The sequence below is a fragment of the Trichomonas vaginalis genome, chromosome IV (genome assembly GCF_026262505.1).
Source record: "Trichomonas vaginalis G3 chromosome IV, whole genome shotgun sequence".
Taxonomy (NCBI): Eukaryota; Parabasalia; order Trichomonadida; family Trichomonadidae; genus Trichomonas; species Trichomonas vaginalis.
The window spans coordinates 39,809,912-39,831,438 of record NC_067206.1 but is presented as its reverse complement, the minus strand read 5'-3'; the positions used below and the strand labels follow the sequence as shown (position 1 = coordinate 39,831,438).

At 30.0% G+C, this 21,527-nt stretch overlaps 8 protein-coding genes and 6 pseudogenes across 14 annotated transcripts, besides 2 other annotated features; 11 read left to right on the top strand and 3 right to left on the bottom strand.

Moving 5' to 3' along the window:
- Positions 1-2,252: 2,252 nt before the first annotated feature.
- TVAGG3_0252220 (uncharacterized protein) lies at positions 2,253-3,181 on the top strand (the record flags this gene model as incomplete). The annotated part of the gene is made up of 1 exon (XM_001324731.2): positions 2,253-2,645. The coding sequence occupies one exon, from the start codon at positions 2,253-2,255 to the stop codon at positions 2,643-2,645; it is 393 nt and encodes a 130-aa protein (XP_001324766.1).
- Positions 3,182-3,556: 375 nt separating this feature from the next.
- Positions 3,557-4,759, top strand: TVAGG3_0252210 (uncharacterized protein; the record flags this gene model as incomplete). The annotated part of the gene is made up of 1 exon (XM_001324730.2): positions 3,758-4,759. The coding sequence occupies one exon, from the start codon at positions 3,758-3,760 to the stop codon at positions 4,757-4,759; it is 1,002 nt and encodes a 333-aa protein (XP_001324765.1).
- A 588-nt stretch (positions 4,760-5,347) lies between these two features.
- On the bottom strand, positions 5,348-5,659 carry TVAGG3_0252200 (uncharacterized protein; the record flags this gene model as incomplete). Its single annotated transcript, XM_001324729.1, has 1 exon — positions 5,348-5,659. The coding sequence occupies one exon, from the start codon at positions 5,657-5,659 to the stop codon at positions 5,348-5,350; it is 312 nt and encodes a 103-aa protein (XP_001324764.1).
- Positions 5,660-5,853: 194 nt separating this feature from the next.
- Positions 5,854-7,416: a mobile genetic element.
- Positions 7,417-8,649: 1,233 nt separating this feature from the next.
- Positions 8,650-8,886, top strand: TVAGG3_0252180 (N-acetylmuramoyl-l-alanine amidase family; the record flags this gene model as incomplete). Its single annotated transcript, XM_051228071.1, has 1 exon — positions 8,650-8,886. The coding sequence occupies one exon, from the start codon at positions 8,650-8,652 to the stop codon at positions 8,884-8,886; it is 237 nt and encodes a 78-aa protein (XP_051113057.1).
- A 1,369-nt stretch (positions 8,887-10,255) lies between these two features.
- Positions 10,256-21,527: part of a mobile genetic element that runs on past the window's edge.
- TVAGG3_0252170 lies at positions 10,856-11,338 on the top strand (annotated as a pseudogene). Its single transcript has one exon. A coding segment is annotated over exon 1 (483 nt).
- TVAGG3_0252160 lies at positions 11,706-12,603 on the top strand (annotated as a pseudogene). The gene has a single exon. A coding segment is annotated over exon 1 (898 nt).
- Positions 12,688-13,365, top strand: TVAGG3_0252150 (uncharacterized protein; the record flags this gene model as incomplete). The annotated part of the gene is made up of 1 exon (XM_051228070.1): positions 12,688-13,365. One exon carries the CDS (start codon positions 12,688-12,690, stop codon positions 13,363-13,365), a length of 678 nt encoding a protein of 225 aa, XP_051113056.1.
- TVAGG3_0252140 lies at positions 14,036-15,006 on the top strand (annotated as a pseudogene). Its single transcript has one exon. A coding segment is annotated over exon 1 (971 nt).
- On the top strand, positions 15,096-15,488 carry TVAGG3_0252130 (phage tail repeat-like family; the record flags this gene model as incomplete). Its single annotated transcript, XM_051228069.1, has 1 exon — positions 15,096-15,488. The coding sequence occupies one exon, from the start codon at positions 15,096-15,098 to the stop codon at positions 15,486-15,488; it is 393 nt and encodes a 130-aa protein (XP_051113055.1).
- TVAGG3_0252120 lies at positions 16,189-16,731 on the top strand (annotated as a pseudogene). Its single transcript has one exon. A coding segment is annotated over exon 1 (543 nt).
- On the top strand, positions 17,422-18,394 carry TVAGG3_0252110 (annotated as a pseudogene). Its single transcript has one exon. A coding segment is annotated over exon 1 (973 nt).
- Positions 18,631-19,272, top strand: TVAGG3_0252100 (uncharacterized protein; the record flags this gene model as incomplete). The annotated part of the gene is made up of 1 exon (XM_051228068.1): positions 18,631-19,272. A coding segment is annotated over one exon (642 nt), but the record flags the coding sequence as incomplete, so codon positions are not given.
- TVAGG3_0252090 (uncharacterized protein) lies at positions 19,882-20,178 on the bottom strand (the record flags this gene model as incomplete). The annotated part of the gene is made up of 1 exon (XM_051228067.1): positions 19,882-20,178. The coding sequence occupies one exon, from the start codon at positions 20,176-20,178 to the stop codon at positions 19,882-19,884; it is 297 nt and encodes a 98-aa protein (XP_051113053.1).
- Positions 20,199-21,183, bottom strand: TVAGG3_0252080 (annotated as a pseudogene). The gene has a single exon. A coding segment is annotated over exon 1 (985 nt).

Sequence of the window (21,527 nt, the reverse complement as noted above, 5' to 3'; positions counted from 1 at the left end):
GAGTGACAACTTATTCCGGCGATATAAGAATTCTTGGAGCTTATATTGATGAAGGTGGAGTGTCAATGATCGGTGACATTTCCATAGGTAATCCTCCTAATTCGCCACTACATTTCAAAATACCAAATTATGATGAATGGGATGATTTTAATAATCCCGACAATGATAATAGCAATAACCCTCCAAGGGAGAAAGCTAATATCACGCATGATGATAGGAAGGGAAAACGCCATGTGGGATTAGTAGCACTGCTAGGATATAGCTCAATGAGTTGAAATTTACACTTTTATTGCGTTTTTATACAGGCGTGAAGCCTGTTAAAAATGGAATGAAAGTGTAATTATCATACTAATGATTATTTATGATTATTATGATAATATTTTTTGTAAAGGTAGTCCCACGAAAAGTGACACCCTTCTTCTTTTTTCCTAGGGTTACTGTTCGCTTCTTTTCTGCTCGTTATGGCAGAGATGAAAGAAATGATTGGTGGAGCCTAATTTATTACTCCAATTAGCAACTATCTTATATAGTATACTTAGTTGTATTGTCAGTTATTCCCCAGCATTATGCAATTTAAAATCAACTTCGTTAATTTTAATTATATTGCAATAGTACTTCTACATGGAGATAACATCAAGATTGCACCTGCCAAATCCCCATATTAAAAATCGAAATTTTACATCTCGAAAATGCAACGACAGAATTCCTCGTAATTTTGAGTTCTTACGTCGCTCATGATACATATTCAAATAACTTGAATATAGAAAAAGTTACTAAAATTTGAGAAAATTATTGCAATAAGAAAAAAAAAGTCGGCTTTTAGATATAAATTACTTATAAATTACGATGACCTCTATAATGAATGCACAGTACCGAATATAATTGTTTGATATTTCTGATTTCAATTTTATACATTTTGATTGGAATAGTCATAACTCAAATATAGATGATAGTTACTACATTTATGCGAATATAGTACGTTTCCATTCATCTATTTACTTGTTGTTGTTGAAATAAAAACTTTATTATTTTACTATCTTAAAATAAGAATTTTGTTATGGAAATAATATTTTCAACAGCAATCATGACATTGCATCAACTATAGAATGAGTTTTTAATAAATATGATATCCAAATCAAAAATGAGATGTTTTTTATGAGTAAAAACGATTCCATTTGATGATTTGATTAATTATACAATACTTTGATTTTCCAAATTTTTTTGAAAATTAATTTTTTCAAGAGAAAAATCACATTTTTGATTTTTTGAAATTTTTTTGGAATTTTGAGTTGATCAATTAAGCAGAATGAGTAATGCGAATGCTTTTTACATCTCTCAGAGTGATGAGTTAAAGGTGAATTTTAAAAAATTATTTTAAATCACAAATATCTTTCTTATTATCCTTTACTCTAAAAAGAATAGTACTAAGCATTGATAAAGCATGATCTATATTAGTAAAATACTTGAATGAAAAGTGTAAAAGTAAAGTTTTTATTCATTTTTATATTAGATCTAAACAAAAAACTGCATCATATTAATGTTCTCGTCAAGAGATGAGATTTTGTTCGTTTTTGTTAGCATTCAGTAGACATTATAATCTTGAATTTTATATATTACTTGAAATTATTAACAAATGTGATGTTTTGCTTCGATTTATGATTAATTTTATTAAAGCATCTCGACATGTATCTTGAACATGATCGTTTCTTGAAGAACTCTAAGATTTTTAAGAGACTTCTTACGAAATTTGATAGATGATAAGAACCACCATTTACGCAAAATGGTTTATTGAATATAAAATAATTCTGTAGTGATCCATTATCATTATACTATTTTCAGTCAAATCCTCAAAAGTAAGAATTCAAATCTATTATTTCCCTGATAAACCGGATATTACATAATAAACTATAATCATGTAAGCTGGGAATATTATGGTTTTATTCAAAAGCTCTAATTATACTTAAATTTGAATAACAAATAATGAATATTGATATTTACTTAGATTTGAAATTAAATTTGATATGTAAATCATAACGTGATAATTAATTGATAAAAATTATGGAAATTAAAACGTAATTCACAAATCTTTTTATTCTTTTAGTAACTTTTCAAACTAAGATCATATCATTCATATTTGGAACCTACTGATTCTATTTATCTTATTTATTTGGAAATCTGTCGTTTAGATTCTTCGTGGGACTACCTTTTTTTTGTTTATTATAAAATTTGTCAGTTTTTAATTTTTTTTAGATATGAATTATGATGATCAAGCAAATGTTTTAAATTGCGCAAAAGAGCATCCAACACTTCCAGAACTCCGCCAGTATTGCTGGAAGAAAAAAGCATTAACTGGAGCATTTCCTCGAGGAAGAGTTGCACCTGATGAAACCGGATTTACTATCAGGCTTAACAGAAACGAAATAGAATTTTCCAACAATGGCAAGTGGGTTGATGAAACAAATCCAGAAGCTGTTCCAACCACAACAAATCCTGTTGTAACTGAAAATAAAATACTCAGGCAAAGAGTGGAAACACTTACCAGAACTGCAGCCATATCTGAGATAGAAGTTCAACAACTTAAAGCAGAAATTGCTGAAGCTGAACAAATTTTAGAACAATTACAAAATTCAACTAGAAAACAATAATCCTTGTTTTATGTGATAAAATTGTTTGAATACATTTACTAAATTATTGTATTTTTAATAGTTTACCTTATATTATCTGTAAATCTATCATATAAAAGTCTGATATTTGAATTTATGAGTCAAACATAACTTAACAGTAAATTTATAAAAGGCATAACGATATATCTTTAAAATAAGATAGAATTTTATTATTTTATTTTTAAAATAGTAAATAGTAACAATATATGATCAATGAGACCATTTAAAGTAATCATAAAAACAGTGATAAACACATTGTAAAGAACAATGTTGCTGAACAAAATATAGTCAGACTAAAAGAAATGCTGCTGAGCGACTTAAAGTCGGACCAATATGTAACAAAGTAAAAGAAAACACTAAGGAATACAAGAATCCATTGCAATGCCCTGAATGAAGACCAGCTTTCGAAGAATTGAAAAACAACAAAGGTTGCAGCAATCGATGTGACTAAGATAGTAATGAATATGTTATTACTGGACATATTCCAGCCCCGGTTTTGGTTTATTCCTTCTATTTCGACGTCATCTAACATAATTAACGATTATTTTCAATTCAAATTGATTTATATAAAATTTTATGAAAATTTTGATTCATTTTATGATTTTTCAGCAATCAAACATCAATTAACTGCTTTAATCTGCACATGTTACACAGTGGCAACATTATTCAGCTTCGTTCTACTACAATTTTGCTCAAATCATTAAATTTCTCATATGAATCATGAATATTGCTTACAATACGCTTGATTATTTCTAATCAAAGCAATTTATTATATAGTTTAAGCTCTATTGTGGGCTGCTTCTTTTGGAAAATGAATTTACGATTAACTTCGGTAGAAAAAGTGACATCCACAAAAAATGAATTTATCAATTTACTCCCTGACTATTGCCAACATCAAAACAATTTCACCATACTTCACTCAACCACATAGTTATCAAAGCACTCGCAATATATTTTCCAACTTTCGTCTTTCATTTTCTGAAAATCACGCTTTTTTCCTTAATAATCAAAAATCTTACACAAAAATTGTTAATTCGAAATTTAATAACTTCATGAACTCTGTTGTTCGTGTTGATACATAATCATTATCGAATATGATTCAAAATTCAAAATTTCAAACGACTTCTACAGAACTTGATGTCACCAAAACATCTTTTATCAATTGCTATTCCAAAGGAAAAGGTGGATCAATATCAATCATTTCTCCATGTACATTTTCTTGCGTAGAAACAAGATTTATAAATTCAAGTTCTTCAGAAAGCGGAGGAGCCATTTACGGATTAATTAAAAAGATGATCCTAAGTAATATCTGCTTCCTAAATTGCAATACAACTGATAATGGACAAGCAAACTACATTTCATGCATAGATGAGAGTGTTCAAGTCAATATTTCGCATACAACTATTGCGTTGTGCTCAGAATACAAACGTGGAATGAATCAGAATGGAAATCATTTTCAAAATGGAGTTATTTCTTTTAATGAAGCAAATATTTCCAAATCAATAACAACTCGTGGAGCTGCAGCAATTAGTACACAAAAGTCTTCAGTTTCTTTGATTTCTTACTCTAATATTCAAGATTGTGTTTCAATCTCGATTTTGGACTTTTTCTTTACACCTCATCCTGTTACAATCGATCACACAAACTTCATCGCTAACAGTAACACAGCACAATCGAACTTACTCGTGTTTTCTTCGAATACTGTTTTATCTTCCTGTTATTTTGAGAGAAATAAAGGATATTTGACAGGGCCAAGTGCTGGACCGACCATTTCCATATTTATGAAGGACTGCTACTATGATTTAATCAAATTCTTGATTTCATCAGGAGTTCAAACGGAGAATTGCCAGCTTATTGGAGAGCACGCAAAGCCAAACACAATTGGAAAGCAAGGAGACGCATGCATCGATGAAAAGTCTCTGAAACTTTCATCATCAACGAATTATTTGCCTTATTTGCTATACTTAGCGGGCATTGCTTCGATAATTTATGTTTTGGTGTTCAAGTTCCATTCAATTGTTCTACTTTTGTCGAAACTTCCTGGAAGAACTCGATCTCATACTCGAACACGTCCGATTACGCATTATCATGTGTAGATTTTACTTTTCTTCATTTTTGTTTGTTATTTTTTAAAATATTATTGTTGTTTTGATCTTTTTTCAGATTTTGTAAAATTTATCTCTGCCGATGATATGAAATAATGTACGAAACTGATAATATGAGTATCAGTCAAACATAATGTAACAAAATAATGGGATTTACATCGGGTTCACACTTTGATTTTGTGAAAAGTCCTTTCTCAATTGTAATGTTAAGCTCATTTTTAAAAGCCTGGAATTTCGCACATTTTAATGATGGAAATGCTGATCTATAAAATAATCGATATCTTCTCAAAAAGTGACATCTATCGGAATTTTATACGAAATCGCAAGATTAGAAATCACTCGTCATAACATAACCAATATGCTATAAAAGAGTCACAAAATTGAAAATAAATAAATCAGTTAAAGTCTCATGACTTCATTCATCCAAAAGTCGATTTTTATCGGCCATATCCTTCACTGTTTACTCATCTCAAGGCAGAAAAGATCTTTGGAGAGCTGAACTCATTAAAAAAAGAAGAAAAATAAAGTTTGATAATAAATATATTTGGCAAATATTTAAAAATATAATATATCTGTAATTTAGCTTGAGGAAGAAGATGATGAGGTGTATGAGTATGAAGATGATGAGGTTGTTGATGTTGGTGATGATGTAGATGTTGTTGAGACGTCTGAATCACTGTTATCAGCTGGTGGCGGTGGAGCTGGCTGTGCTGGAGCTGGAACAACTGGTGGTGGAGGAACTGGAGTTGGAGCTGGGGCTGGTGGTGGAGCTGGTGTTTCTTCCTTTGGTTCTGGTTTTGGCTCTGGCTTTGGTTCTGGCTTAGACTCTGCCTTTGGCTGTGAGGCTGGCTTCTTCTCTTGCTTTGGAGTTTCGTCTGCTTCTTTGCACATCGAAGTTTAAAACTAATGTTATAAATTTTTCTTTGTAGCTCTCAAAAAGCGAAAACTATTCGAACAAAAAAGTTTCGTTTTTGATGATTTTTAAAACATTCATAGGATAAAAAGAAATTATTTCTTAGTTTTATTCATTTTTGTAAATTGACGTTAAGTCGAAGATTTGAGAGCCATCAAAATTTTGTTCAGCTAAAGGTACATTCACTAGGCGATAACAGTAAAATGGGATGAAAATAGGATAAATAGCATCCCTATATAGTGCCTAACAATATTTATACGGGCCAAAAAAAAATTGGCTAGAGATTTGGCGAGTTATAAAACTTAGAAAATTGAGAGGGATTTTTATTTTTGAATTTTTTTTGGAAAGTTAAAATTGCGATTAAAAATCGATTTCCGGGAGAACTAAGCATCTCATCATATATTTAAATCGATAAAAATATTAAATAATAGTTGAATAGTATAACAACGTGAAATTATGGCTGAATCTACAGAAAAAATGAACATATTTGACATTTTTGAAAATTCATACGTTAGATGGTGACAGACTCATAAACTATACTTTAGCTAAGATTGATATATGGTTTCAACAACACATGGTTAAAATCGTAAAAATATTTTAGATTTCAAAAAGATATATATGGTAATATAATGGAACAAAGTCAACAAATAGCATGTTAAATATGTTATAATTAACTTTTTATTAGATCCAATAGTAGATATCGAATGGTTTCCAGTTTTATGGTTAAATATTTTCTTTTCGAGCTTCTCTTTAACTGTTGTATTAAGGTTGTAAATTTCTGATGCTAGAAACTATGGAATCTTCTTTGCTGCTGCATTTTTCTTGAGAGTTCTTGCAATTTCGAATAGATCTGCGCATTGTATGAAATGGAGGCTTTAAAATATCTTGAAAACAGAATAGGACTGCTTTTCCAAAGGAATGCTTACTTGTAAATCAGAGAGTTTCAAAATTGACAGCAAGATTATCATCATAACTTTCGATTTTGCTGCGAAAAAGGAAGACAAGTAATTAACAAATCATTTACTGTTGTTCATCAAAAGAAGAAAACTTTGATAACAACTAATGATGATAAAATCAAGCTATCTTTTAATATTTTAAATTGATAAGACATTCAAAATATTTGAATGGTTTAAAATATTTTCTTTTAATTTCTATAAGATATTATCATGATTATATAATAAAATTTAAATTTTTATTCAAAAAGGCAATATTTCAAACTTTTAATTTCAAAAATCTTAATTCTGCAATAAGTGTATTTAATTGTAGCAAATTTAATGATCCTTCGTCATGCTTAGCAATTTGGAACTCATAAATTAATGAGTTCTTCAAGTAAAATTCTGCATTATTTCAAAAGTCAATAATTCTCTAGTAACTTTTCTTCAAACCCTAACCATTATATTATATGTATAATGGAGAATAATTGCAAAGAAAGATAGCCGAATTTACTGGGTAGTTCTTGTGATGCGAAATAATTGCAAATTAACACCTAGTTTTAACAGCATCAATCTCTTTTTGCTCTCATTTAAATGCATTCGCACACTTTAATTTTGAAATATAAGAGTTTTGGAAATTATCAAATTTATCTGCTCAAATACTATAGATCTTCATAAGTGTTAATAGAATCATTAGCCTTACATATAGTGTTTAATATAATGATGCACATTATACTGGGATTCATTCCTTATTCATCTAGTTATTATAAGATTTACAACCCCATGAAAATTTAAAATTTTGTTCAGCTATTCTTACTCAATATAGTATTTCACTACTATAATTTTTTATTCCATAATATTTCAAAATTTTACAAAATTATCAACATTAGTAGTATATGATGCGGGTTGTGTGACTTTTTTTGTAAACGTAAGAATTCATACAATATTGAACGATTTTGTATCATTTTTTTTAACATATGAAGTAAAAAATGTATGATTCTTACGGTTTTTATTCTTACGTTTTTGAATAAATCAAGATTTAAAAAATTGACTTCTTACGTAAAATTAAAACTAAGTTAAATTTATTTTTTTATTTTTTTTAATTCGTAAGAAAATGAGTGGATCAAGATTCGTAACCGTCAATCAATTAATGGATGTTCTTTCACCAATTCTTGAAAATATTAAACAAGTAGATGTTTATTTCGATGATTATGTAGAAAGTTTATATTATAAAGGTAAGTTTAATATTAAACCTATTGCTTTTGCATTTGATAATAAATTAATTGAAAATGCAAAAATTTGGGAATTAATTCCGAATATTGAATTTATAACAAATATTAATGATAAATGGTTTAAACGAATTCCAACCACAAAAGTTCTTTGTAAATTAATGATCAAAACTGAGGAAAAAGAATTTAACGAGTTTAAATATCATCCAAATAAAGTTTCAGAACTAGAAAATGAAAAACTTCAGAAAAAATTAAACGATAGACTTTCAAATGATCGTATTGAAAAAATAAATAAACTAGCAGAAGTTGCATTTAATAATGAAATATTTGATGATTATAACCTTGAACTCAGTGATGGGCTTTAAGGACCCGGGCTCAACGAGTCATGATTTATGAAATCAATAATTTGATTTATTCGCTCTTCAATAATTTCTATTCTTTTTGTTAAATCATCTATTTTCATTAATGAGGTGATTCTTGATTGAGGAATAGATTTCAAACTAACCACTCCTTTTATTTTTGAAATTTTGAATCCATCAACTTTAAACATTTTATTCAATTTACACGTTGTCAATTCTTCAAATAATTTTTTATTATTAGCATAATAGTCATTAAATTCTTCAACAGATGAAAAAATTTTATTTCAGTAATTGGTTTAACAACGTTTGTTTTTTGTTGAACATTTTCACTTTCATTTATTTCTTCCTCCTCTGTTTTATTTATTTTTAAAATTGGTTTCATTTATCATTAAATAAAAATTAGAATATAAGTGATGAAATATATTTTTTAATTAATATTAAATCAGAAATGGCGGCAGGATTCTTTAAAAAATTATGGGATGGAATTAAGAAAGCTGCAGGTTGGGTTTATAAAAAGGTTATTAAACCCGTTGCAAACTTTTTGGCACCAGTAGCGAAAACGGCAGGAACTATCATAGGTGGAGTATTAGGTACTAAAGCAGGTAATCCAGCGATGGGAGCACAAGCAGGTAACGCAATTGGTGGAATTGCTGAAGGAATACTTAATAAAATAGGAGGTAGATAGTGGAAAAATAAATAAATATTATTTTTATCTTAGTATCGGTTGTAGTCTTGATAAACTTTTTCTCCTTTATTTAATATTTCTCTTATTGGGGCGGCTTTTGGTGTTATTGATTCAGCAACGTCACTAATTGCTTCTTTATTCTTAAATATCCAATTTGCTCCTTTCTTCATTGTTTCCCAAACTTTATGCGCTCCTCTTTTTACTTTATCCCACAGTTTCTTAAATATACCTGCAGCCATAGTTGATTATTTCATTAAAATTAAAAATTCATTTTCATCTTTTAATTTTGATTTTTTATTTATAATAAATGACGACTAACTATTTGGTGCCAAACACTAAACCGATTAATGGAAATGTGTTTCATTCATTCGAAAAGATAAATGAAATATTCGCAAAGAATGACGGTAGAAGATATTATAGAGAACTTGAAAGTTCATGCTATGACTCTGACTCCATATTTTGATGATAAACAAACTCATTTAAGAATTACAAATCCAGCTCATGATGTGAACCAATTAGGTGACACATATATTAAACGCAAAGTTAAAGCAACTCTAGTTTCAAATAAAGCTTTCACATGTGATGCCGCTTTTAAATGCATGCGTTTATTCGTTGGTTACAAATCATCAAATCAAAGCTTTAAACAATTAGAAGTAGAAACCGAAAGAGGTGATGCGGTTATCTTCAGATGGATTGCGCCCGTGAATCTTTCGCATTTGCAACATATAAACCAAAATCAGAAAGGAAAGTTAAAAAGTTTGTTCATTCGTTATATAATAATGTTCAAAAATATGATAACTCAGTATGTGGTAAATATATTGACCCTTCAGAAGTTTTCAAGAAAGCAAATGAAGAAGTTGATGTCACTTTTGATATGATTATTCCGGTAAATGATTTGTTAGCATTTCAGGCGTTCGATGATTATCCTAAATCATTTGGTGAAATCATTCTTAAATATTATGTTTTCAGGGATACTTTAGTATTTTGTCAGGTTGACCCGTTAAGAGTTGCTGATTTACAAAATTACGTTTATGAAAAGATAACTGATGAAAATTATGAAAAGATTATGAATCATGTTTATAAATATGATCGCAAATTCCAACAAATCGGACTTCCTGCCAAATTAATTACAAGCTTAGCCGCTACATCTGCTGACGCAACAGTTGATGACGTTATTATTTCATGCACAAAGATGGAAGTTTTAGAGGATAAATGCATTACACCAGGATACGGTTTAATTGAAGAATCAGTTAAAGCAATACCACGTTTATTCAGTAAGGAAGATCCATTCATGATTCCAGCTCAACATATTGACGTTCGTTCACTAAATGGAGGTTGCATCACTCCTGAAGGTATTAGCTCAGATTTCTCATACGCTCTTCATAATGTTACAGATGTTGTGTTAACATTTCCGAAGAATGCAATGCAAAGAACAGTTTTAGAAAATCCAATGCTTCGAGGTCTTCAGGTCACTATAGATTCCAGAAACTTCCCCGATCAAGCGATGACCACAGTGGGTGACATATTCTTTACACGTATGCTTCAAGCTTCTGATTTAGATGGAGTGAATGAATGCACGGAAGAATACGAGGACTCATTAACTAGACCACTGAATGATGATAATGGCACGCCATTAGCTAGAACATGGAAAGACCAAACTTCATTCTTATGCACTATTCCAGTTCAACGTGATGGAGCGGGTATATTCTTTGATGGATTAGAAACTTTCAACTCACAAGTTACAGTACAAGTGAAAGCTTATCCAATCATTCAGGGTGAAAATGACACTTACTGTTCAAAGGTGACAAATCCTCCTCAGGTTTGGTTTACTAGGACTACGTATTGGACATGGACACCGGATGAAGGTTTGAAATATCATCCAACAGGTACACCACCACAGTATAGAAGTTCATATGATGAAATATTGATGAATAGAAATGTTTAAAATTATAAATTTATTTTTGATTAAATGGATTTCAATTCTGAAGAATTAACAGATGTATATAATACATACATAGATGATATGATTAATGAAGCATTGAGTGATAATAGAAATGCTCTATCTAAGGAAAAATTAATGAAAATTCCATATTCTGAATGTTACTTAAATTCAATCACTGCAGCAATTGGTAAACAGAATAAAGGTAAAACATTAACGATATTAAAACAAATTATCATTATTGCTAACACTTCCCCCATTCACATGTGTTAATTTATATCAACCGTTCAGGTTCACCTTCAGATGATACATTTGAATCTTTAAAGCATTTAATCAAAATTCCAATTATTTATTTATCACAAGAAGAAGCAGAAGATTATTTAAAAAACTTTTTAATGTATAAAGAATTATATAATACAATCAAGAAGCAAGGATTAGAGGATAAAATTATTAATAAACAAAGGGATGAATTATTTGAAACACTTTCTATTTCAAATTTTGATAGAGAATTTTTGCATTCACTCATTTTTCTAGATGATGCGTGAAATCAAAACTAATAACAAATGAGAAATCATATTTTAATCATTATTAACTCAATGTCGACACATTCAGTGTTCATTCTTCATGGCTGTTCAATATTTCAAAGCATTAAGCACAAACATTAAATCAAATCTATCAACACTTTTCATTTTCAGTGGGTTTAGTCGTCAACAGTTGAACGTTATGCTTTATCAAGTGAATTTACCAATGAGCATTAATGAACTTTACACACAATATCAACAATTAGGTGAACATGGAAAAATAATAGTTGATTTAAATAAAGTTGTTAAATTTGATTAACTTTTTATAATTAATTTTTATTTTTTATTTATAATTAAACATGACAGAAATAGCAAATCTTCTACAGGTTCCATTAAAACAAGGGACAAACAAAAAGGGTGCATATAATAGAACTATGAAAGTTCCTGATGGAATGAAAGAATTAGTCCACATTGTTGCGGTCTTCAAAAGATGTTAAACAAATGAGAAACGTTTTAACATTACCAGAAGCTCAAGCATATGCCAAACGTCATGGACCAAATTGGGAAGCACATGAAGCAGACATTACGGGTCCAAATGGAAAACCTGATGGTATAAATGAAGTTTTCGTTACTGATGGTCAAGGTAATATTAAAGTCATAAATGGTTATAAATTAACTATATCTGATTATCCTAAACGTAAAGCATATAATGAACGTTATCCTATGCAATTTGATGAAAATGGAAAAGCTGTTAAACAATACATTGGAGAAGGTGAAAATGGTCCAATTAATTCATACCGTTATAATCCATATTCTTATTTCAATGAAGAATTAAATGCTATTGAAGAGGGACCGGATGGATTACCACGATATGTTAATCAGTTTGATGGTCAATATGCAAATTTGAGACCTGAAATTCCAGCTAAGAAATTCTTTAAAGTTGCTTTATTCGATCCAGTGTTCAATGAACAGAAAGAAGCAATGAAAGCAGAATTTAAACCAATTCAAGTGGCAAGAATTTCTTCATCTTCACTTTCAGAAGCGTTCAAGGAATTGATAAAGAAACCACTTTATTCTCAACAAGGTTATAACTTTGATTTAATTAAAGAAAGTGATAGACGTAAATTAGAAAAATCAGATGGTTTTAAGAATGCATGTAATGAAATGATTAAAGATATTGTAAATGATAAAATAAGACTGGAAGAAACTCAAAGCAATATCAATAACATAATTGGTGCAGTTACAAAGAAAGTATAAGCAAACAAGGATGAACCTTGGGATATTACCGTAACAACTAAATAAAACTTTAAATATATTTTTCTTTTTTTTATTCAATTATAAATGAGAAGACGTTTCACAAGTCAAAAGAACACAAACGCAAAAGCAGAGATTACGGTTGGTTATAACGTAAATGATGATAAATCACGAATTATTCAAAATGTTAAAGTTAATGTTAGTCCTGAATTAACAAGGTCTGCAACTCAACCAAATTTATTAACTCGTGACTTACCGAAAAAGGAGGAGGAGCAAAATAAAGAAGATGAACCCGGTAAAGAACCTGTTGAAATTCCCACTTATCCAACATACCCCCCGCCTCTTTCATCAAACATCGAGAACCCAGGAATCTACGATTCCAGTCGCAATGCGCCATATAAAATAGACATTAATTCAGAATTAATGAAAATTTACCGTGATATAATAATTAATAATTATGATTCAATAATAAATTTAATTGATCAATCCGGTTTAATTATTTTACCTTATGAATCATTAATTCACATTATCGCCATTCTTTGTGATGTTCAAGATTCAGACGTTAAGATTCAATTTTTCATAGATGATGAGGTTTCATGCTGCGGAACAGTTGCAAAAATAAATCCTATAAAGGATATTAGCACAATTAAGATATCAAAGAACGGAACAACAACTGAACTTCATTTAACATATAATGATATTTATAATAAAATAGTTGATGAATATAAAATATCACTTGAAAAATTCTTTGTTAAGGCTATTTAATATTCAAGCATTAACATTATTGAATAATAATCCTTTGAATCATAATCAATAATAATTGACCTTTCACCAGTTTCTATCGTTTGTTTTATTTCTTTTTGTTCCCCACTATCTGGATCGGTCATTGTAATTTTTTTGTTATAGTATCAGCTTTATCTTTAACTTCAATCTTTTTTCCATCAGGATATTTAAACCAAAATTCCAAAAATTCGATATTGTCAATCTGTTCATATTTTAATCTATCAATTACATTTTTAATACCATCTGAAAATCTTATGAAATGGTCATTATATGGGTTTGATTGAACTAAATTTGAATGAAGTGAAATATAACCCGATGATGAATATGACATTGACTCATATTTTCTGAAAACACTAAAATTTATAACATGAATGAATTTCTTATTCGTTGAATTTATGAATTCTTGAGGTAATCTTATTCTAGTTTTATTTATCACTGGAAAATAACGCTTTACCATATTTTTAATCGTAATAAAAATGTCAATTATCAATATTATTTCGAATAATAGCTGTGAATTAATTTTAACAGTTAGCGGAATTTATAATGTTACTCTCGTTTCTGTGAGTGGTAAATTTAATCCCATTCTAATGAACATTTCGAATTCGTTTGCAAAGGTGGTGCAGTGATATCAAATATAAAAGAAATTTTATTTATGAATTCTAAAATTAAAGGTATAACGGATGATATAACATCAATTCCACCAGAAGAACAGAGATATTACGCATTAAATGCATTTCCTAAAGTTTTGAAGATTGGAAGATTTAATTTAAATGAGGAATTCATAGAAGGTTTCCTAAATGACATAATGAAGAAGGCGGATAAAACATATGTTGATGATGAGTTAGAGAAGAAGGCGGATAAGGAATATGTGGCTAGTAAGTTAGAGAAGAAGGCAGATAAGGAATATGTGGATGAAAAAGATAATGAAATTAAAGAAATGGTTGAATGGTATCATGAATGGACATCAAAGATTTTAAAAACTAAAGCTGATACAGGATGGGTTTCAGGATGTTTAGACCTTAAAGCGGATAAAACATATGTTAACGATGAGTTAGGGAAGAAGGCAGATAAAACATATGTTAACGAAATATACCAAAGTTTGATAGGAACAAAAATATTGAAACTATTGTTGGCGACTTTTCTGTCAATGAAGAAAATAAATATTTTAGATGGCAGTTTGTACACTCCTTAAAAAATGGTATACGGTGGAAACTCATTCCGAAAAATAACAATGAAATGTATGTAAGTTATAAAAAGAATGATGGCACACAAGTTAAAGTTCCATTAGACAACAACTGCTACTTAAACTTATATGGAGACGAACAAAAGAAATATTTAAGAGTTTATGAAATGGCAGATATGACATTGCCTGACCCAGCTCCAGCACCATATTATTATGACTATGGAGATGATGTCAGAACACCACATGTAGATGAACAAAAGTTAACATTATATTTAGATTATTATAGATATAAAAGATATAATGCAATAGAAAAAACGAGAATAGTATATTATTATACAGATGACAGAAATAAATATTATAGTCAAGATTTTACCTACCCTGAAAACATAAAATTATATTATAAAAATATTCTGACACAAACCAGAAGAAACCTGAAATAGTTACACTATATTTTAAGTTCAAAAGAGACAATCCTATAATATCTCATATGTTTGATTTAATGAACCCAGTAGGTTCTATTTATACATCTATGGATGCAAGAGGTCCTCAAGTAATGTTTGGTGTTGGTGCATGGGAACAAATAGTTGACAGGTTTTTGTATTGTGCAAACTCTTCAAAGGAAACAGGGGGAAGTAAAACGATTTCAGGTGAAAATTTACCCGCACATAGTCACTACATAGATTTAAGCACATCTCAAGCAGGTTGGCATAAGCATAGATATTGGGATTGGTCAGGAATGACAAAAGGTAAAGGATATGATGTTAAAGACGACGTTAAGTTTGCCATAAATTGTTACTGGAGTGACACTCAGGGAGAAGGAAACCATACACATTTCGTTTCAGGATATACACAAACAACGGGACAAAGTAAAGAATACATGCCACCATTTATGACTGTATTCGCATGGTATAGAGTTCAATGAACACACTTAACCCAAAGGGTTTAGGCTTACCGAATGAACTAAATATATTTTATGTCTGTAATTAATTAGGTAATGAAGTAATGGATGAACTACAGAAAAGAAGTTAAAAGCTTGGGGTCGTTTTGTACAAGAATATTGTGAGTAAATGATTTAGGTTATTCAATAATTAATTATTTTTGAAGAACTGAAGGGGTCACCAGGTCACCAGGTCACCAGGTCATTTCACTTCTCTGAAAAAATGTGACAACATGACATTTTGACAACATCATGGGTTATTCAATAATTAATTATTTTTGAAGAACTGAAGGGGTCACCAGGTCACCAGGTCACCAGGTCATTTCACTTCTCTGAAAAAATGTGACAACATGACATTTTGACAACATCATGGGTTATTCAATAATTAATTATTTTTGAAGAACTGAAGGGGTCACCAGGTCACCAGGTCACCAGGTCATTTCACTTCTCTGAAAAAATGTGACAACATGACATTTTGACAACATCATGGGTTATTCAATGCAGTCCAAAAATAAAGTTAGTTTTAAAATTATTTTTATTTTTTTATTTGTATGTAAGAACAGAAATGTCAGTCGAAGCAAAAACATTCACGAACAAATCTAATGGCGAAACATTCACAAAAGGCACTTATAATGGTATTGAAGTCTTACGTAGAGACAAGGATGGTTACATTAATGCAACAAATATGTGTCAGCAGTTTAGGAAAGACTTTAGAAAGTTGTTGGAAAATAAGTCCTGGGAAGAGTATTATAAGGCATTTTGTGAAGAATATAGCAACCGTCTGAATTCCGGCGGTTGCTTTTTATACAAAATTCATGCAGGAATTCCTGATGAAATCAAACAGGTTAGAGGAACGTATGTAGACCCAAGACTTATAAACTATATAGCAATGTGGGCTTCTCCAAAATATTGCATAGCAGTTGGAAAAATTATGGACTCCATAGACAAGAAAGTTCATGAGAAGTTAGATGAAGAAGAACTCGAAGATACAGTTGAAAATGCTAAACCTTTGTTCGAACAAGAAGTTAGAAAAAATGCATGAAAAACAATTAGAACATGAAGGTGAGATATGTTATGGTTATAGAGATTCTTCATACGAACTAGACCAATGGGAACAAGAAGATTTAAAGAGAGAATTTAGAGAATATGAACTCGCTAAGATAGCATTAGAAGCTGCAGAAAAGAAGTTAAAAGTTTGGGGTCGTTTTGTACAAAATATTGTGAGTAAATGAACCATTTATTTTTATCATAAACGACCAAAAATATATTTACGTTAATGTTTTTAGGTTATTCAATAATTAATTATTTTTGAAGAACTGAAGGGGTCACCAGGTCACCAGGTCATTTCACTTCTCTGAAAAAATGTGACAACATGACATTTTGACAACATCAGTTATTGAATGCAGTCCAAAAATAAAGTTAGTTTTAAAATTATTTTTATTTTTTTATTCCTATATAAATGACGGCAACAAACAACAACAGCAACTTTATCGTTTCTGATGAAAAAGTTATTGATTCATTAGTTGAGGAATTAGTTGTGGCAGAAACTAAAACCCTCAACGAAAGAATTGGTGAAAACATGATTGATTTACATAACTACCTCAAACATGATGGAGGAAGAGGAAGGAAAACTGGTACAGCTTTATTAGTAAATAAAATTTCAAATTTAACGATTATAGATGTTGATATCAATAAATCGTACAATGATGAACTTAAAGAAACAGTTAGAAAAGACATTTTATCAAAACTTTCGGATAAAGATGTTATCGTTAAAACCGCTTCAGGAGGTCTTCACATTTATTGCAACACTAATTTCTTCTATGCAGTTTCGAACAGAATGATTAAATGTTATTCCTGCAATGATTATGATATTGACATAATGACTTCTATGGATGATTCAAAACGTTCTTTAGTGGTTATGGCTGATTCAAGAGTTCGAAAGAATGCAACAGAACCAATCAATACATACTCATTCATTCGTGGAAGTTATGATTCAACATTAACTAGAACAGTGAATGATATATTAAATGATTTGAATATTAAGGTAAGAGTTGAACAGAAAGCGAAGAAATAAAGAGTATAATGAATGAAAACAAAGATGTAAACATTGACGATAAACTAGCTCAGAGCATAGTTGATGGCATCTGTGATTTTGAAGTACATAATGACGGTGGAAACATGAATTTAGAAAAAGAAATAACATTATTCACACTGTTTCAAGCTATTAATTCGTTACCTAATCATTTAATTAATGAAGCATACGAGAACGTTTATAACTTCTGCAGTTTAACAGAAAATGCAAAAAGTAATTTTGAAAAAGCACGTAGTAGATATGCACATTTAATGACTTCTCCATTTGTTTTAGTGAAGATTCTAAAACTTTATCAAAAGGAATATTATGATGAATATGTTTTACCTTTATTACGTAAGCCAAAAATAACATTTGATATCAAACTTGATGACTCGTTTTTGATAACAGATATTAGACGCAGGGCTGAAAATCATCAGTATAAAAACAGTTCTGAAGTAATTGAGGATTTATCACGTGTAATTCGTTTTGTAGATTGTGGAAACAAATACTTCATTCAGAAAGATTACAACATACACGACAAAATGAATCAAATATCATTTGTTCTTCAGTCAAACATGAAAGAGTCACTCAAAATGATTAAATTATTTAAAGAAGAAGGTAAAACCATAACAGCATGGGATGTACTACTAAATCAATTGTCTTCATTAACCGTTAAGGGTGTTTGCTTTAAATCTGATTCTCCAGATGTTTTCTCAACGTTTCAGGTTATAAATACAACATTCTTGAAAAGCCTGATTACTCAAAAATTGAGATGTTTATGAATTTCATTAAAGAAGCCATTTGTGATAATAACGATGAAGTGTATAAATACCTTCTCGGCTGGATTGCATCAATGATTCAACATCCTGGAATCAAGAATGAAACAGCAATTATTTTGAAAGGACTTCAGGGAACAGGTAAAAACAGATTTACAGATATTATTTCTGAACTTCTCGCTGGTTATTCATGTAAAAACATTACTGAAATAAGTGAGCTAACGGGTAATTTCAACTCAGTAGTTGAAATAAAATGTTTCTTGTACTTAATGAACTCAAGAATGTAGGTGAAGACAGACTCGCAAACTTCAACGCTTTGAAATCAATTATAACGGATAATGAGATTAGAATTAATGAAAAGAATCAACCTAGAAGAACTGCTCAGAATGTTGCAAACTTCATTTTCGTAACTAATAACGTTTACCCTGTCAAAATTGAAGTTGGAGACAGAAGATACGTAGTTTTAAGAGTTAATGGTAAATTCAAGGGTCAATTTGATTACTTCAAGAATTTAATGGATTCATGCACAAAGGAATTTTATGATAACCTTTTAACATATTTTATGCAATATGACCTTTCATCATTTAATGTACGAATCATTCCGATGACTGAAGCCAAACAAGATTTAATCGAGTTATCAACAAATCCTTTAGATGAATGGATAAATACACATTATGATGAATTATGTGCAGGTATGACGTGTAAAAATGCTCTATTCTGCAAACCATCAGACATGAAAGACAAAAACTTTCAAATGAGCATTAAGGATAAATGTGATAGGAAACATAGAAGAATAGACGATAAACAAACATGGTGTTATGTTTTGAAAGAAGAAATGAAAGGATTATATAAACAAATTGAACCAAACGATAATGAGGAATCATTTACTGACGATGAAATACCTGTGAATGAAGCTTTATAAAGTATGATTTGAATTTATTTTTGCATTAATCCTGTGATGTTGTCAAAATGTCATGTTGTCACATTTTTTCAGAGAAGTGAAATGACCTGGTGACCTGGTGACCCCTTCAGTTCTTCAAAAATAATTAATTATTGAATAACCCATGATGTTGTCAAAATGTCATGTTGTCACATTTTTTCAGAGAAGTGAAATGACCTGGTGACCTGGTGACCTGGTGACCCCTTCAGTTCTTCAAAAATAATTAATTATTGAATAACCCATGATGTTGTCAAAATGTCATGTTGTCACATTTTTTCAGAGAAGTGAAATGACCTGGTGACCTGGTGACCTGGTGACCCCTTCAGTTCTTCAAAAATAATTAATTATTGAATAACCCATGATGTTGTCAAAATGTCATGTTGTCACAAACTTTAGAACGGCATAATTTAAATTTTTATTTTTATCATAAATGAATACCCCACAAGCTCAAAATTTACCACGAATCATAACAAGGGAGGAAATGATAAAAATGATGCAAGAACATGTTAAAAATAACAAACCACTAAAATTGAGAAAATGTGGTTATGCAGTAATGATGGAAAGAGAGATGTTGTCGAAGAGGAATAAAAATTAAATTTGGATAGAGTTTAAAAATTCATCTTTATTAAATTCATCTCTTCCAACCAATTTATTTATTCTATTAAATTCTTTTATTTTTGCTTCACTCAGTTTAATGATTGAACGGTAAGTTTCTAATTTTTCGATTATTTCTTTCCTCTCTTTATCGTTTTCAGTTCCATTAGTTTTATTGTTTTCAACCCCACCGCATTGCGACTTCTTTTTGTAATAGCATATTTTTGATTTAATTCTGTTTAGTTTCTTTTTATATTCATTGTCTGGACTCTTGACTGCTTTGTTGTCACTCATTTCTTACGAAATAAAAAAAATTAAATATTATTTAAATATAATGGAGTAATAAAATAAATCGGAATTTCTATTAATTTCTTGTCAACTTCAACTAATGCATTGCCGTTAATATATCTAACAAATTCAGCTATTGTGTCAAATCTTCGTCTTCTTTTTGTCATTGATTTATCAGTTTTTCCATAATCGAGATGAATTAAAACTTTATTTCCTTGTTTAAAATTCATGAGCCCCGAATTAATTTGTTCACGTTTAACATCATTTAACTTTTCCATTTGCTTTCTAATATATTCCCATTCTTTTGAAATATCATTTTTCATTTCCACCGGTTTCATATTTATAGTTCTATGCCATGTATTATTGTAATAATATACTAACTGCTGTATGATGGAGTCATGATTTCCATCCCAGTATATCTGACCGTTAACCCCTAACGCATCTCTAAGAGTTCTCATTACCGCATCAACTATTTTATTATGAAACGTATATGGAGAGGATGAAAAGTAAAAATTAATTTGTGGGAAATAATGAGTCATAGCTGCCTGAAATCCTTTATCACCATCACCCCTGATATTATCTACTCTTTCATGATCTAGTAAGTATTGAATAGCTCTTCTTGTTTCCTGTTCTGTTTTCCCTTTCACCGGAATGCAATATAAATATCTAGTGTTAATGTTAATGGCAAATAAATAAGTAACGTTTCCTTTTGAATATTCCAGATGATCGATTTCGTATGAATATGGATATGGAGCAAATGAAGGTCGACTAAATTTTTCCTTTAATGGTTGAATTTTCGGGTCAATTGGTTTATTTAATATCTTGAAATCCTTTTTAAAATCTTTTTGCTTCTTAAATGTTTGAAATGGATATAATAAAGTGAATGATGAAGGATTAACTGAAGGAGGAGGTACTACTGTTGGAGGTTTTGGTGTTGTAAGTGGTTTAATTTTATCTGCTTTGATTTTGGAATTCATCCTCCTTCATTAATTCTGGATGTATTTTATTCATTTGTTTTAAATATGCTGTATATAAAGGTTTGATATACTTTCCCGCTTCGAGTTTATGTTGAAGGATGAATTCCAAAAGTTGATCTTCATTTAAAAGTCGGGCTGAATATGGTTTAACTAATGAATCATAAATTAAAGCTTGTGCATCATTTATGGTCTGAAGGACCTGGGTGTTTTGTTCCTTTTGTTTTTGTTCCTTTGGCTTTTGCGGCTCGGGATTATATAATTTATATAATTCATCAATATCTTCTTCTGTTAATACTTTATTTTTGAAATCTTTCAACTGTTTAAGCTGTGATTTAGTTTTTCCCTTTATATATTCATTATTTTTAATTTTGTCTTTAA